At 35.5% G+C, this 19,284-nt stretch overlaps 1 protein-coding gene across 29 annotated transcripts in view; it reads left to right on the top strand.

The window, feature by feature from the left end:
* Positions 1–463: 463 nt before the first annotated feature.
* Positions 464–19,284, top strand: part of LOC117337129 — a 32,676-nt gene continuing 13,855 nt past the window's right edge. For 25 of the 29 annotated variants that reach the window (XR_004534757.1, XR_004534758.1, XR_004534760.1 and 22 more), the window contains exons 1-4: positions 465–664; positions 13,739–13,856; positions 14,320–14,465; positions 17,039–18,430. Coding sequence is in view for 25 of the 29 variants with exons in the window: in XM_033897936.1 (XP_033753827.1) it covers positions 620–664; positions 13,739–13,856; positions 14,320–14,465; positions 17,039–18,430 (1,701 nt within the window). In the remaining 4 variants the exon portion in view is untranslated. Of the gene's footprint in view, positions 665–13,738; positions 13,857–14,319; positions 14,466–17,038; positions 18,431–19,284 lie in introns of all 29 variants that reach the window. The other 4 variants (XM_033897930.1, XM_033897931.1, XM_033897935.1 and 1 more) reach the window with 1 other exon arrangement.

Raw genomic sequence — 19,284 nt, forward strand, 5'->3', positions numbered from 1 at the left:
TTGAGGATATTTTCGTTATTTTCTAAAACACTGAACCAGTAAGTCTGAATTTATATATTTCATCTCATGCTAAAAAAACATCATGTGAACATACCTTGATAACATTGATAATTTATCATGTTGTAATAAGAAAGTAATCTTAGATAGTAATATTTCCTAAGTTGTATTATCATTTCGTATTTATGAATATATATCATTACATATTAAGATAATTTATCAAATGAAAAAAGCGATGTCATGTTCTATCACCTTTGTAATGAATACCTTTGTGCATGGCTGACGTGTTAATTAGTAGCTGTTCATCTGTCATTTTTTTCTCTGTGCATGCAGAAAGCTTATCTGTACTTCACTTATTGTCAACATATACATTCGTCAGACATAGTTTTGATGATAATTTTGTGTAAAGGCGGGGCCGGACTGTCCGCCTCTTGGTTTCGAATGTTGTAAGGACCTTATAAAGGACGAGGAATTCCTTCGGATACTTCTGTTGTTAAGTCGCGTACCGCGTGTGCTGTTTTCCTTGTGCTGACGTTTTCTTTGCTTATTTCCGTTTTTCGTCTCCATCGACCGGTGTTCTCGCTCTTGCTGAGTAGTAAGAGAATTTCACTATAGAAAACACATGGATACTTTGGATATGTTTATCTACCACCCCGAGGATTACGAGGTATTACTTTAAACCTATCGGCGACGAATAACTACTGGATGCATGTGGGGCATTTACTAATGCAATATTTAGGAAAAAAGACGGTTTTGTTAGATTTGATGGTCAGCATGGTTATTTTATACTATCGAAGTTATACTTATCTTCCATTTTCTGTGTGTCAAAGTCTTTTTAAAATAAAAATCTCTGCGTCTAACTATTGGGCGAGATTCTTAGTCGGTAGTGCTATAAGTCATTCACATATGTATACGTCTTAGCGACAATTTATTATTTTAATAACAGACATTGATAATCATTTTGCCAGCTTGAAATTCGTTTGGGAAAAGAGATATAAGACTTATGTCTTGGCGGCCATCTTGGATTTTACCGGAAGTCGCTTTTTACCGAGTATACATAGCTACACTGACCATATAAGGCTAACACAATCGCAAGTAGAATATATACAGGTAGGTGACAGTTCAAGGTATTTATTGTAACCGATTTTATCACGTACAGGTAAGGCCTTGCCCGAAACAGGAAATGGCCAGAAAAAGGTCAAACATCCCCGGCTACATCACGGTAAGTGTTGCTCCACCATCTATATACTGTTTCCATACTGCTACACAACGTTATTATGTTTATATAATGTATATTTACTGTGTACATGTTTTAATTTGGTAATATCGCATCTACCTAGAAGTTATCCTATATAGTTTAAATAGCTATTTATCTATTGTACATACAGTTATTGTTTGCTGTTTTGCACTATTTATAGACGTGTATCCATTAATTTTGACGTTTTTGTAACACCCAATAGACAGTTCGATATTTAAGTCTTTATTCTATCTTTTTGTTACACCTACTTAGTGTATATGAATTACCTATAGCTGTCCATATCGTCGATTTATATTTTATCATTCAGTGATACTTCGGTGAATTTGAAAAATAAGAACAATATACATTACTAGATATATTGTTTCTAGAGTGTTAGGATGACATCAATAGTTTATGTGACATGTCCGATACCCTGTGTTACCACCGTATCTCTAGTATATGAATCGATCGTAACTGTTAAAGAAATTTCACGTTTACAACTTTTCCTGTAAAAAAAATGAAAATTCGTCATTGAAGTAAAGTGATTAAACGAGCATAAACCACCTTTCTGACCAGGATTTCCGTATATGCGGTATTATAATTATGGCGCTAATTTGCTGATTTTTCTGTTACCTGTCGCTACGGTCTAAATTAGGCTTGTACCCTCCTTGACCCACAACCGATATTTCTATTTCCGGTTCCGGCGAGCTGGCTGGCAGCCAAGGATAAATTCAAAGATGTGACAAAATATTGTATATGCAAACGGTTTACCAGAGCGAAGTTTGTCGGTTATTTTGCCCGTTTCTAGGTACCTCAAGTTCTATTAAGAGTTGTCGCCCATTTCTCTTTTGTAAGGGACACTAACGTTGGAAAGAGGTTTAGTAGAACGAACGATACATTTTGGTAGAGATTGCCATGATTTAATATCTTCTTTTTTTCTACTTACCATAACTGGGTTTTGCATTCCAATTTAAACATAAGATCGCCAAATTAAGACCTATTATATCAGTGCTGACACGACTAGATTGTTAAGAAGGTGAACCCTTGTTGATATAGATATAAAATGCAGTGTTCACTGGCATTTTATGTTGTGTACAGTATAGCCAGGCTGGTATAGTAATAAAACAGTATAGCGAGGCTGGTATGGTAATAAAACAGTATAGCCAGGCTGGTATAGTAATACAATAGTACAGATTAGAGTGATATACAGATATGATATATCTATTTAGGTAATAAATGGTAACATGACACCGCTAGTCAAAGGTAAAACCATTCACATAATTGCCTAAGCACTTATATGCAATTAATTGATTGATAAGACCTTTAGATAATCATACAAATGCATACATTATAATACTGGTTGTCTTAGAAAAACTTTACGCTCTTTATTCAGCCCTTTTTATTAGTTTTATATTAATGATGTGGTTGTACATGTACATATACAGTCGGTTGTATACAAAAATAGTGTGCTTTGTGGGCATTTCATTAAGTAACATTCACACAATGTAGTGGTTTATCGATATTTAGATTCACAACATTTACCGTATATTATATTCTACGCATTTACCGTATATTATACTCCACACATTTACCGTAAATTATACTTCACCCATTTACCGTAAATTACTCTCGGCACATCTACCGTAAATTACACTCCACACATTTACCGTAAATTACACTCCACACATTTACCGTAAATTACACTCCACACATTTACCGTAAATTATATTTCACACATTTATCGTAAATTACACTCCACACATTTACCGTAAATTACACTCCACACATTTACCGTAAATTATATTTCACACATTTACCGTAAATTACTCTCGGCACATCTACCGTAAATTATACTCCACACATTTACCGTATAAATAAAACTCCACATATTTACGGTAAATTATGCTACTGACCGTAGGCCGGTGGTTTTTCTCCGGGTACTCCGGCTTTCCTCCACTTTTAAAACCTGGCACGTCCTTAAATGACCCTGACTGTTAATAGGACGTTAAACAAAAGCAAACCAAACAAACCAAATGCTCCATACATTTACCGTAAATTACACTCCATACATTCACTGTAAATTATACTCCACACATTTACCGTAAATTGTACTCCACACATTTACCGTAAATTGTACTCCACACATTTACCCTAAATTATACTCTCCACATTTACCGTAAATTACACTCCACACTTTTACCGTAATTCCCTTAGACCCTTGTCCGTATTCTCATAATAAAACCAAACACATCAATAAATTCAATATATAGTGTTTATTGTAACCTAGCGATGGGAATACACGGCAATGAATTATACATTTACCGTAAATCATACTACACTCATTTACCGTAAATTATACTCAACACTTTTACTATATATTATACTCCACAAATTTACCATACATTATACTCCACACATTTACAGTAAATCAAACTGATAGTACAACAACTAACAATTATGTTTCATTAAACATTTTATTAAATAGAGTACATATACATTATTACATTTATAAAATCAATGCTTTTTATACAATTACCTTGGAATGAAGTGTATTGTCAGTACATTAATTAAGTATCACTCTTATGATATAACTTAAATCGAGGACTAGTAGCGGTACTGTTTTTACCGTGGTCTGTACGGCTGCTGATGCTGATCTCATGCATAGATTCATTAGCAAAGAAGTCTGTAGAGGTGGATCATGGTTCACGGGGCGTAAACAGACAGGCAGATAATACGTTAATACCCTCCCTGGAGGGAAGACGTGATCTGTTGGTGGCGATATGTTGGCGGGGGATATGAGGAGTGCGGGGTATCAGATTTCATCCTGATTAGACAGTATCGTGTAAGGTTACATAACATCTCACTGTGATAAAGCTTAACAAACTTTGTCAAATCGGTGTCTTCTGGTTACATCACAGACACCGTGCAAGTCAATGCAAATAAAAACGCATTAACCTTTGACCTTTGCACTCTCCTTTCCAACTGACGCTAAAGTCACATCACCTGACCTGTCTTGTATCACTAACCCGAAGAAAACATTGAGATTTTGTTTTGTTTTTTAATCATGAAATCAAAGTCCTCGTTCTTCCATGTCACTATTGAACACTATATATTTTTATATGTACAGTATGTATATAAATGAGCTAGGTCTAAGTTATGTCACTAGTATTTAGCTAACTGTCATGAATATTGTTTTGATTGATTGGAAATCAATCATATGTACACTCATAATAAGACGGCTTTCTAAACTCCAAACAGAAATACGTAGGAGTTGGTTTACATAAAAAATGTCCACCTTCTTTCATTTTAGAGTGCGTTGTTATGGATACCGTTTCTAAAAATAGATAATGGCCTTGGCTTTTCCCTATAATTGGTACAGTGTGTGTGATGATTACCTACGTTTGATTGACATTACCTTTGTTTATGAAGACGTTTTATGTACCGACGTCGTAATACCACACGCAAGCTGCACACCGCACGTGCGATGCACGTTCATTACATTTTCAACACATCGATGATCACAGAGTTTTGTCCATTATAATGACCTTTGACCTTGATGGTTAATTTATCCCTCTATTCATTAACGCGTACATAAAATGTTCCCGTAATTAACCTCTAGGGTTGATGTACAAGTACAATGGAGAGTATTCGATTTATCTTGCATGTGCACAATACACAGGAGAAGTCGACAATGTGTTACCAATTAAGAACCCTTACAACACAGAACCTGACATAAATAAGCATTTGCAGGGATAAATAAAAGAGAAAATGTAATGTGAGAAAAAAAGCTATCTTTAATGATATTTCAAACAGATCGTTAATCGAAACTGCACTATTGATAATTTCCAGATTCGAAAATAAGCTTTTACCCCCTTCCCCTTCCCCTCCCCCTCCCCCTCCCCCCTCATCCATTTTATTCCTACCCTCGATACTGACACCGAGTTCTGCCCTTATTTGAAAGGAGTATGTTAACTACGTGACGTCTATCGCAAAGCTGTACGCGTTAAAAATATGGAAGTAAAGAATAGTGACACCTCACTATTTGGAGTTACATGGTAGGTTGTCTATAGCCATTGCGTATAGTGGAACGATTTACAAGTGATTAACAAGGTATAACCTTCCGGACAGAAGTTTGTTGTGTTTGGATGTGGGAAAACATGCCAAGATGTACTAATTGTAAGCAGACTTGTTATCATCTCCTAAACTGATACGTGTCAATAAGGCTGCCTGGTCAGTCCCTGACCAGTCTGTTTGTAATCAAATCACCCTGTACGTACATATCTAATGTGCGGTCTGTAATGGATAATACAAAAGCCATGTGTTGTGTGTACATAACTTGCAGTTTTACGAAACATTGGCTCCGTAATTACTTTGGCCAAGGTCTCACTAATGATGTGGGTTAACTTACATTTTCGACCGCCATCTTGTCTTGTCTTATCTTTCTCAAATAACTCTCTGATAGAAGCGCTCCACGACATTGAAATCCACGGATGCTTTCAAATTTACTATTTTCTTTTTTCCCCACGATTTGGATCTCGTAGAGGATCTCGTATGACTCGTTTAACAGAAATCACAAGCTGATTAAACTTACGAGAACTAAATATAAACTATACATAAACTACATATAAACTATATATATAAATAATATTGAAGCACCATTTTACATATCTTCTAAATATTACATGTATATAACTATACATATGTACGTTTTGTGTCGTCGTGAACGTATTGTAATGAACATTCCATATACCACGATAAACATACTGATACAGGTACAAAACGTAGCTAAAGAGAATATCAGAGTGTCAAATACACCATAAACCGAACTCAAAATACTGAAACTAAGGCAGATATCAGGACGAGACAAGATTGAAACGGTACAGAACAATGATAAGTTATTAAAACTATGTACATGTATGTAGGAGTTACTAGTATTATACCTTTAAATGACTGTTACGCTAAGGATAACTGAATTATCACAATAGTATTCACCGATCATGATATTGTGGGGTTTTAAACTTCAAGCTTTAACTTTTTTAACATCAAATTGTAAAAAAAAAAATATAAAAAGTATAAAAAATGATTAAAGGGAAACTATACAATAGACACTTAAAATGTTACCGATATCAGCTGTATGTAACGCATGACTGTATTGATAAGGTCTTCGAAATCAAAACCTGGGCATGTGATAACCAATGGAAACGTATCCCCGAAATCATCTTCAGAATCCGGCTACTCTGAACCGAATTTTCAAACCAAAACGTTAAAGAATAAGAATAAAAGTCTTGTTTTGAAGCATTTTTAGGTCAATCTATTTATCAATCAGACAAATGGTTCTTAAATAATCAAAGCAATCTTTTTTTTTTCTTCTTCTTCTTCTTCTTCTGTTTATTTATTTATTTATTAATTTTTTAAATTGACGTCAAAATTTACCTTTTTTTATCATCATCTTGTTATGAACACATAGAAACCAACATCGCATTTTCTTTCAACTCTTGTCGTCGTTGATGATAATCTTTATTACATATTTAGTTCAGCATTAGATGCTGATTGGCCTACATCTAGCATTGCAGTTTGTGACAACGTATTGCAAACTCGTGCGAGTGTTCTGTGACGTCGCATAATTTCAGCCAATCAGATTTGTCGGACACATGTCCGCCAAGTTGCCCAGAGTGCAATATGCTGTTTTATCAAAGATGCGATTTTTGTAACGTTGTGGATAATATTATGGAATGATATACGATTTTAAAGGCATGGGAATATACCCAATATTGATCGAGGCTTGAGATTGATCGAAACAAATTACTATAATTGTAAAATGCATTTCATATTGACATTTTCTTTTGATCGTGCATTCAAGATATATTCTACAGATCGAAGTTTCGATGTAGATACCTTTGTTATGCCGAACTGTCATGTCTCGTTAAATTCTTCTTGTTCCACTGTTTCATTAAACTATCCATAGCAAGCTGTCTGTCTCTTTAACTCATGTCGAATTATCTTTCTCGTTAAATTCTTCATGTCGAACTACAGTTTATCTATCTCATTGAATTATTTGTGGCAAAGAGCTTGCCTATATTTAATGTTTTTCATATCAAATTATTGTACAATTGTTAAGACTGGCACGGAGCTCAGATAACCAATATCGACCGAGGCATGCATCATAGACTGATATTGGTCATCTGAACTCCAAAATTTGCCATATCGATAGAAATAAAGGGCCGTAACTGTTTTATTACATTTTATTATCAGAACTAGAGTACAGAATGTTAAAGGTATGACCCATGCCATTTAAACTACTCTGTATTCCATAATATTCATCAAAACGTCATAGATATCGCATCTTTGCTAAAACATCGTATTGTACCCTCGTGCAACTTGACAGAATATGTCTGCCAAATCTGATTATTACGCGACTTGGCAGAACACTTGCACGAGCGTGCAAAACGATATTTATCACTGTTGTAGAGTGCGATTCGATGTTAAATAGAACACCACGTGTTCGGATATAGACAAATCAGCATCTGACACAAAACTGAAAATGACATGAAATAAATCACGCGTCATTATGTTCTTTATGCTGTTTATCTTTTCTAAGTCGTATTCTCAATCTCCTCACTTCATTTAGCAGATTGTACCAGATCAGTGGAAACCAAAGTTATAAGTAAATCACGAAGGAATATACATTTATGACGTAACATCTTGTCTGCCTGTGTTCCGAACGAACCTATTACATGTAAGTCTCATATATCATACACCAGCGCGCCCACAGATGCAGATGGCTGATAGGTTACACGTGCGCGCGTGTTCTCGGTATGAGGTATCACGCAGGGATGACTTACCGAGAAAAGTGGGCGCCTCGAACATTTCTATTTTAGTATACATGGATTTATCTCTATGATAATGCTATCCAGAAACATGTAACATACATATATATATATGTGTGTGTTATAAATATTTTCGTGTCGATGAAATTCCACATATTCCCTACTTATCTAGGCTGTTTATGGCACTGATGTGTACCTACAAGGTGGTTCTCTCTTTGATATTTTTTATCCTTTATGTTATCATGATATATGGTTTCCAAGGTTAAGTGAAATTTAGTACTCTACTTTACTTTAACATTTAACACAAAATCATCAAATTGTTGTGACGAAAAACAACATATTGCTATAGGCATGTACTATTGGTTACTCACATTCAAGAACATTCCAACAGTAATGATGTATTTGCATATGGGGATATATGCCACTGACGCTCAGACATTGATCCAACTCTCAAAACCCACAAGAGCAAAGACAAAAGACAATCTCTGAGCACATAACCCCTTCCCCAACCCCCACCCAACAGTGTGAACCCTAAATTACCCACCCCTTCAATCGGGGAAAGCCATAAAATGATATAGACTTTTCTGACATCATATTGGCATCGAACCAGAAATAAGTCTCAATGCCTATTTCACTTACGTATTGATAAGACATATTCAAGTTACTCTCCTAATGGAAGTGATTAGGAGTTACCTACCATTTTATACCGAAACATCTGTGCGACCTTGTAATAACTAAAGTAAGGTTCTAATTTGTTACAAGACAGTTGCTATGTATCTATATTCGTATTAATATAATTACGCTCAGTCATTTTAGAGTGGAAGGAGACAGTTAGATTGTAAAGCTTTAACTCTACATCTTTTATTGATACTTCCAGTTTCGATAGCTGGGTCCCTACAGCTCGTGTGCGGATATGTGTAGGGGAACTGTTGGAATTACACCAACACGGTATTTAAGATATTTAAGATCAATGGAATGAATCAACGTAAACAAAATTCCGTACATCTCTACTGTCGTTAAATTCATGTAATGAAAGTGCTGGTTAATGTTGTGTTACTTTGTTAGATGACGAAACAATATTCAGTTTATGTCAGAATGGTATAAAAAGAGGGATTTAATGATAGTTAAATTTTCACTTACCCCATTAACGACATGTATCTATCAAAATAGGATGTTTAATGATGAAGAAGTGCTTTATACAAATTACATAACTGAAATTCCTTTGAAATGATTCCAACACTCCGACCTGAAGACGCTATAGCTAAAACACACACACACACACACCATGTAACGGCGCTACAGAAATATTACTTATAGGTATCATTACCTAACGTTCTCCGTATTATTATTGATATTCTAATGTTTTAATCAGTCTCAGCGTTTCATGATAGAAACATTTGCTCTTCATCCCTCTTTGATAGTTAACGTCTTATCATTTACCACGTAAGAAACCACCATTATGACGGAAATGACATTCCGACATTGGTATGTACCATACCGCTGACACTCATATAGTATTGTTTTAAACATCAAGAGAAGACTTTGTTATGTAATATATAACACCTTGTAACCAATAGGGACCTTACATATCACTCTAACGATAAATATTTCAAATCACCATAATAGTGAATATAGGTTTGGTGTGTAAATCTAGACAGCTACATTATTTCGTTGAACAAGCAATTTTGTCATCGTTTATGTGCTAAGTCATGTTTTACAATCCTGGCAAATGTTTGGTTTATTGACCAACACAAGCCGTTGTTTTGATGAACAGTTGCCAGCCATCATAAATGTATACATGTGGTATGTGTATTCAGAGATAAGGAATGCACCTCGTAAATGCACTGCCGATATACCACATACCAGTGTCCTATTTCATCTCACTTTATACTTCCGGGTGCCAAGTCAAGAAAATGGTGTAGCGAATCAATGATTGAAGACGGCAAAGTACACCATGCACGAATAAGTCAAAAATGCATGCTTCATCAGACAGCTACATGGGATTATCACTTGGGAGGAGGAAAAGTACGAACATTCTTTGGTAGATACTCATCTAATGTATATAAATAGTAAGGCAACCATAGGGGCACCCATATCTTTCCAAAAATAAAACCAACATCTAAAAATGGGTCATTTAGATTGTGTTATAGTGAAATGCCTTTCCTAGATTTAATAGAAGTTATATTGCATCTAGTATAACATATTGGCACTCGTATCCGCAACTTTAACACTGGTGGCCCCTTTCATGGCCTCCAACAGTAGTGAAAGTGTACGCAGTGACGTCACGGTGCATGATATGCTACTGATCACAAGGAAGAGATGGCTAGATGGAGGCTAACGTTACATGTTCTATATAAAGACCGAAGGCGTGTGCTCCAGTGCCTCCTTGTTCTTTCTACCTCTGCCAAACATATCCTGCCGTCTAGGTGAAGTGCTGAAACACCACATAATCTAGACTTGTTGTTGGACAGAAGATACCATCAGAACTGGTTCTTGTCTAACTCAATTTAAGTACCACCGCCCCCACGTTCTTATAATGGAATCGACTAGTATTTGTAATGAGCCAGTCTATTGTTTCAACGGGATGATAGGACACTTTCATTTTGGATGTGTGGAAGGGCATTACGATTAAAGTTTTGACGTTTTTGCATAACTTCGAGATACCCAAAACGTCAGTGCACAATTTGATATGGTATCCTATCCGTGTTTTAAGACTTCAGAAACATATTAAGCTTCCTAACTAGGTACACTACCGTCAAATCAAAACATCAGATCAGATTTAACATTTGACGACATAATGTTAAGTGATTGGTGTTGTTACATCACGGTGAAAGATATTACAGAGTGCTGCAGGAATCCTGCGTACACTATAAATAGATACATACATTGTATAGTGATCACGTGCGGCTATTGATTATATTTAAAAATAGACGTATAAACCTTGAAATCACGATTTTTATTATACAATCATTCTACTGAGACGTACAATATTTTATAGGTTTTAGTTCCAATTTGATGTGGCCACTCTGCTTGTAAATCTTATGTAAGCTTGCTTGAAGAGACATTTAAATTGAAACTAAAAACCAAGTTTTAATAGAATATTAAGGCTGCACTAGTCTTTAAGATCTATGGCTATATATGGCTATGATTGGTCTTTTACTTAATACAACACGCAAAAGCTAAGAGCATTTCATCTAGAAGAGCAAGAAATTGTATGGATTTACATACAATTTACATTTTGTACGTATGACTTAGACAAATAGCTGCGTGTTAATTTGTTAAATGATATTGGCCTGATTGTGTTAAAATGTTATAGAGGAAATAAGTAAAATATCGTTAAATCTACATTTATATAGTGCACCACTGAAATAATGTTACATAAATATATAAAATTTGAAGGAATTCAGCTTAATGTTCATTCCATATGACGTAATCGCGAATGTCTAACATTGTATCATTATTAAGTAAAATATGCAAGATATCGAAGGGAGATTGTTGTTATGATCATTCTATTGTACTTTGCTCCTGAAACTACGATGGCCGATGTGAGCCATGTACTTAAAACAACAACAGTGATAATATTGTACACGCAAACTTGACAAAGTGGCAAAGTGACATGTCGGCACACACGTCCAAGTAGTATATAGTTGTACATTTAAAACGTGTTGGGTACTGAGACCTTGAAAATTGTGTCAATTTGACATGGCACTTTGTCAAATTTCAAATGTACAAATTGTTGTTGTTGTAAGTACATGGCTCACATCGGCCATCGTATGAAACAGCCTCTTTATGAGTGTTATTGTTAAGTATTACCTGACAACACATAGAAATATACAATCACCATTATATATTCGTAGACATAGCTACTTCATATAAGCAGATTGGTTGTGAGCAGGATATGAAGTAGCCACTCCAGAATTTTCGTCTGCTAGTTAATCATTCTATGTTACGTCAAAGGAACATATTCCTCCATTTTTTCTATTAGTATTACAGTGGCCCAGATGTACCTATCATACCTCCTCTCGTCCTTCTTGGTGTGTTGTCTTTAGTGTCTATGGAATACTGTGAAACATAACTGGTTATAACTTCATAGGACTGTACAAATCTGTATACAGAGACTAGTACAGCCATATAATTACACTATGAAAACTTCAGTAGCAATCTTCGATTATAAATGTACCATCTAACAATACAATGATTTACAATACAAAAACAAATAGGATCTTTTAAAAGAAATACTTGTTCAGTGTTTCAAGAATAGCATCCTCATTTTAATGTTTGTGAAGTTGAGAATACAGTTAGTGTTAGCAAAATAAAAGAATCAACAAAATGGTTCAATAGACGTTCTTAGGTGCCTGGGTTTGTTAGCGAAACCTTATCCTTTCTTTCATGAAGCGTCTGGGGAATGCCTGATTTTTGTTACAAAACAACATGTACGTACTAATTGTCTGTGAATCATCCATCCTCCCTTTATCTGCAGGAGCATTTAGATAATACACCTTTTTGATTTCACTAAGAGAACAATATCCATTATTACTCTTAACGCTTTATGCATTGTTTACAAGTTTTATCCTTTTCAGATTTATCCGTCAATACCATTACTGGTCTGTGTACTGATTCTCGTTCTCCTATCAACTCTGTACTGTTATCTAGATGCCAGGAATTTAATTGGGATATGATAACTTACACCAAGTGCTTCTGAGGTTTTTATTGTTGGTTGGCTGCCATGCAGTAACTTATCTTACATGCCGTTGTTTCTGTTCTTGGTTTGATAGGATTTGAAAGGTTGGCTGTCTGTCTGTTAGCCTATTTCTCATGTGATCTTTTTTTTTCTCGCCGACAACACGAGTATCGATAAGGTATTTTTTTCATAATCACATAACCATTCACAACAGAAAGATATATTACGTTACGTGTACTTGAAACCACCCTCCATCTTTCGAATCTAAATATCTCATACGCGTATCTTATTATTGCATGATTTATATCAACATGAGATTCACTAGTGACTACTTACGAGTATATATTATACACCCTAAAGATAGTGTGTACAGATTTTTATTCAATTTATTTAAATGGTTTTACGTCCGCTGTGTACAGATAAAATGTTAATGTCAGCACTAGATGTTGTATTAAAGCTGATGTCATTATGTAATAATGTTTGGACTAGAGGTTATATTATATCTGATGTCATTATGTGATAATGTCTGGACTAGATGTTGTATTATATCTGATGTCATTATGTAATAATGTCTGGATTACATGTTGTAATATATCTGATGTCATTATGTAATAATGTCTAGTCTAGAGGTTATATTATATCGGATGTCATTATGTAATAATGTCTAGTCTAGAGGTTATATTTTATCTGATGTCATTATGTAATAATGTCTGGACTAGATGTTGTATTAAAGCTGATGTCATTATGTAATAATGTCTAGTCTAGAGGTTATATTATATCGGATGTCATTATGTAATAATGTCTAGTCTAGAGGTTATATTATATCTGATGTCATTATGTAATAATGTCTGGACTAGATGTTGTATTATATCTGATGTCATTATGTAATAATGTCTGGACTAGAGGTTATTTTATATCTAATGTCATTATGTGATAATGTCTGGACTAGATGTTGTATTATAACTGGTGTCATTATATAATGTTTTATTTCTACAGAGCACCAAGGGTCACTCAGTGTTGAGAAATAAATGGGGGTATGGAGGGAGAGCCATGTCACCAGTAGATGACCTCTACCTATCAGACATCTACCGCCCCAGATATTCTTCATACTATGGTAAGTGACTGTGGTAATAACTGATGTTATAATTGTCGTTAGAACGTAAATCCATACAACATCAAACCACGCCTAGGGTTTTTAAGGTACTTTTATTAGAATTATCCATTTACTAATTTTAACAAAATTCCTAATTTAGAATTACCTACACTACATATACCTTTCCAGTTACACAAAACATATATGAGACAGCTTGTCTGATTAAGCCCGGTTATAGCTTATCCATTACGTTTTTCCCATTGACTATGATTATTTCGAAAATAAAATGTATTTCATTCCATTGTAATGTCCCGAAAATAGCAAAATCAAGTACAACAACCTCTTGAAAATGAAGACTTTTACTGTATAATGAATTTTCTATGTGATAGTATTTTTAATACATATTCCATTATGTTAGGCATTTGTCTATGTAATTAACCACATTTCGCTGTTATATAATTCACTGTGTAAATGTTTTCTGTAGACTCTACGGGGACGGAAAACGAGATACGGAGAAACGTCAACCGTGAGCTTCTCTTTTCGACAAACGCTGCTGATGACGCCTTCGACGTAGCGACTAAATCTAGAAACAGAGACCAAGAAATTCTCAGAGAGGCCTCAAACGCTATCGTGAGTGATAATAGGCGTCGTATTTATCTTAACTAGTATTGTGTAGGAGTCTAGCGTTCAGATATTTCTAGTATTCATATCATTATATCATTTCATAACGAGGAATTCTAAGACGGGTATCATATAGGTGTCAGAACCTAAGTTAATGAAACCCCACTAATTATCGAGTCCGCTATACTTGGGGATCATAGGTTTACTACGCAAAACATTTCTTGATGCCAGTTTAGACTGGGTTTTAATTGAATTACAACATTCATTGGGATACTCTCGGAACACATCTGTCACAAAGCATTATATCGGTACATGGATTTATTACAGAATTATTCAGTTGCTTGAATCTTATAAGTTTTGTTCATTTCTTCGTGTTTTGAGGAAATCTCATCAGTTTTGATATGCTTAGTTTATTTTTGATTTCATTGTGATTTATTTGTAATGCTGTTCAATTTCTTCATTTTGTTTCATATTTATGTAGCCTGTTAGTGCATTTGTCATTATTAGTCATAGGGCCTTGGTATCACGTACACAATGTTGGTAAAACAATACAATTGTCATTTTTGTCATCACCTTCATTTTTCATTGACAAAAGTTAATAATCATTTAATAATCATTTTGGTTTATCAGGGCCCTCCACTGAATGTTTGATACAAACCATCGACTTTCATTTATAATTGTATACCACTAACAGTAGATTACTAACACAGGATGGAGTACGCATTCTATCATATTGTTTCAATTGCCTCTAGCATTACCTACCATCCGTCACATGAACAAACAAGGCCAATTCTTCACAATTCATAACCCAAGACTTTATTCAATGTCAGCTATGTAATCCCTTCCCTTTCTCTAGTGAGTTATCCCATTTAAACTGTCACTCATTGAAAACTGTATAGACAACATCAGTTCTACAAAACTAATTAAATCGATTACTGGCACTAGTCGTTTTGAGGCACGGTGTGTTGCTCATAATTGGAAAAAAAATATCTTTTTCATCTTGATTATTAGAATTTGATTAGTAATGTCTCATGCACCAAGTCGACGCATTCCTGTAATAATACACTCACTTAATTTTCGGCTGCAGCATTAAAAAGCTAGTGCTCTCCCTTATTTTACTGGTATATCCCCCTCTCCTTTGACTGAAAATGCGTACTCACTAGCCAGTATTTAAATCATACAGTAGCTCTGTATTCACAACGTTAAATATTTCCTACAATAACACTACTAAACCCCTGATTGAAACATTAAAAAATAGTGCTCTTCCCTTTTCCTTTACAATAACTCCTTATTTCCTGACTGTAAATGCGTACTCACAAGCAATCATGTTTTGTCTTTTAACATCATATATTCAATTTTAACATGTCAATTGGATAATCATATCATTATTATCATTTCATAAAGATCATCACCGTCATTACATTATAATTATGTATAATATTTATAGTTAGTGTCATATACATTTTCATCGTTTTTTTTATTGGCTGCATCTTATGTGTTGCTTAGTAGAAAAGACATACATGCTTTGCATACATGTGTATATTTCTCTTACATTACCGTATGTCTTTCGATATAGATTTCTTTATACAAGATCATACAACGTAGGTTCCTGTGAACGTCAGTTTCGTATAACGTTACTGTGTACCATTTGTAGTTTGATTTCTAGCACACACGTGTACAAGCAGAACTATTTGGATAAATAAGGTAAAATGAGATTTTTGGTTGATCGAAATTAACTGCATGTTTTTTTGTTTCTATCTCACTTTCTTTCTCTCACCCCTTCTGACCAAATTCTAAGATACGTCCTACTTTTGATTTAGAAATTATCGAACCCAACGACTTAGATTGTCCTGTATATGAATTCGACGATACTTAAATCATGTTATAGGTGTTCTGTATCTATAGAAAACAATATAAAACCTTCCCATGGACACATTACGACGAAGTTTCACAAATTTATAACCCGCTTTCCTGTTTCATCCATGTATTCCTACAGAGTTTTTTCTAAATCCTGACGATTAGAAAAAAAAAAGATTTTATGCTTTAAAACATATTTAAAAGATAATAAACTCAATATTTCGGGAAAAAATAATGTGCACAGCTTATTGCTTTATAAATTTAGTTTTAAATGTTGTGCTGTGTTTCATCTTGCTTTGATTTTGAAAGTCGATGGTCAGTTACCTCAAGATCAAATGGTACGATTCACCATAAAACCATATAAATATTTTAAAGATATATAATTACATTTACGAAGCGATGCCCATTATATTTTCCCCAAGTAAATAATTTTCTTTGTAACATTTGATACTTGAGGAACTGTGGCTATTTATAATAGGGAAAAAACAAGTAACATGTTGACATATTCAAATGATTTCATATACAATTCATTTTTGTTTAAGATCCAACTCGTACAACATAAGATTATAATGTATTAGATTATTTACGACGGAATATATGCATTTCATGTTTTATCTGGAAGATAACTATTTCTAAAACATTTTATTTCTCCCTGTAAAGTTGTTATGGCATTTTTATGAGGCAGCACAATCACTTATACAAAATACCCTCACATGTTCACGCAGCCCCCGTCGAAATCCACGCCTGCTGCCTACGACTCCAGCGCTGGTCGGAAAGTATCGTCTGCTTATGTTCCTCATAGGCGTTTTCAGACTGAGAGGCCAGATTCGGAATCATACAGGAGTTTTCTAACATTGAAACCATCAGGAGCTCGTTTCCAATCAGATAGGGTGTCTAGTTCAATATATAGAGATTTACGAAATCCCGACACATATGAACTGAGGCGCCGCCTCGCCAGAGAGTCCCCCATTCGCTCCCCCACCATTTCTCCTTATCAGAGCCCCAGAGAATCCCCTGACAGGGAGTTAGGACAAGGTCGAAGGTACAGAAGGGCCGGGCCCGGTCACATAGGAAGTTCCTACACTAGGCTGGTTAATAAGCAGACAAACAGATATCCCTCTTACGATGTGGAAGATTTCAGTGACATAGATGATTCATTCATTGACGATGATGACAGAGACAAATATTTGAATTATCCGATTAGGTGTGATGACACGTATGATGTTGGTGATGACATCAATGATGACGGGCAATCAACCACGAGTCATATCAGTAGCTATTATGTGCCCCCGCGTGAACGCTCGCCTAGCCCAGTTGAGTATATGGCTTACCAGCCTCGAAAACGGAGGGTATATGATGACGATGAAAAGTCGGAAACTCCTCCTCGCTACACAAGTGTCGCAGATATCCCCCTCTTTTCAATGTCGCCTTACCGATCCGCTTTGAATATCAATAAGTCCGCGTTGGTTCAGAGCAACACTTCGGTGCGGCACGGCTCCGCAGTTGCAAACGATGTCATGTTCCACGATATCATTTCTCAAACAGCCGCCAAGGCACGACAGGCTCTGAAGAATGTTAACCTAGATGAGTATGACTCGGCTGCTCTAGTGTTTAGTGTAGAGGGGGAGATGAAAGATCCTGTCAGGGGAAAACCTATGGGGTTCGAATATGTAGCTCGTCCTCTTATGTTGAAGGGTCCAATGCTAGCGGGTCCAGCTAGTTGCGCTATCCGCTCATCAGATCATGATTTTAGGGGCTACTTAAATGATTTATCAAACTTTCGACAGGGAATTAACGACAGACTTTCACGTGGCTATAGTGCCCTTTCCGAAGCATTAAGATTGCCCCGTTATCGAAGGAGATTGCCATTATCATTAGATTACGAGGATGATGAAGATACATACGGTTATGGTTACTCTTCCCCACTACTCAGTCGTAGAAAACGAATCGGGGACTACTCCTATGGACAGGAGAGACTTAACCTGTTTCCACTGCTAGGAAGCAGACATAGAGCTTTGACATCGTCCGATGCTTCCCTAGACCAAATCGATTCGATGGAAACGCACGAACCCGACGCAGAGCTTCAGCTTACAACTCTTGAAAAAATTAAGATTAAGGTAAAACGTTTGAGGCTTCTTCCAAATCCGAGATGATCCTCACATTTTCCTTCCTGGTGTTTGTACCTTAGATACCACTTCCCTTTGCACGTCCTGTTTCTGACTTGGACTCATACCTTAGTGTCTTGCAAGGTCGTAGCAACTGTGGAAAGTTCATATATACATATTTATATATCCTCTATTAATAATTAAATCGCACGTTTATAGTGTTTAAAGTATATAACTTCCCATTAAGCCCTACTAAATCATATATATACACGTAACTATGCCATGTTGTCAATGTGCTAATCAGGGCAGGGGTAACTTCGGTATAAGATACGTCATGATGTCAGTGCGAAGTTCATTGTTCTTCCTCCCTTTAGCCATGAATAATTCATCGCTTTAATCACGATGTGACAGTTTTGTGAGATTATCATTTCACTAAAAATTGTTCATGCAGGTAGTTATGAACTTATTATTGATATCATGACGGTTATTATTTTTCATTTTGGTAAAAATGGCAGAATATATATAAAAATGAAATAAGTTTCAGTGTGTATCATTCCTTATTGTTTCGTTCAAATTCGGTGATTGGGTCGGATATGTCTTGTTTTTGAGACCATTTTGAAGTTACTTTAGACCCTGGTCGTGTGCTTGTTGGAAATGTACATAGTCTAGAGCGAGTGTGCTTTCCGATTGTATCTAGTACCGTCAGTGATTGGTGTGTTCTCGTGAAATGAAGTGGTTGATATCGTCCCAGCCAGCAGCGCTTTCTGCTTATCTAACGTCGACGGTGGGTTGCTTGAATACAAGTGTATTCTTTTGGGGAGCTGAATAACTCTCTTGCCCATGAGAATGAACAATTGTGACTATAC

The sequence above is a fragment of the Pecten maximus genome, chromosome 11, assembly GCF_902652985.1.
Source record: "Pecten maximus chromosome 11, xPecMax1.1, whole genome shotgun sequence".
Classification (NCBI taxonomy): Eukaryota; Metazoa; Mollusca; class Bivalvia; order Pectinida; family Pectinidae; genus Pecten; species Pecten maximus.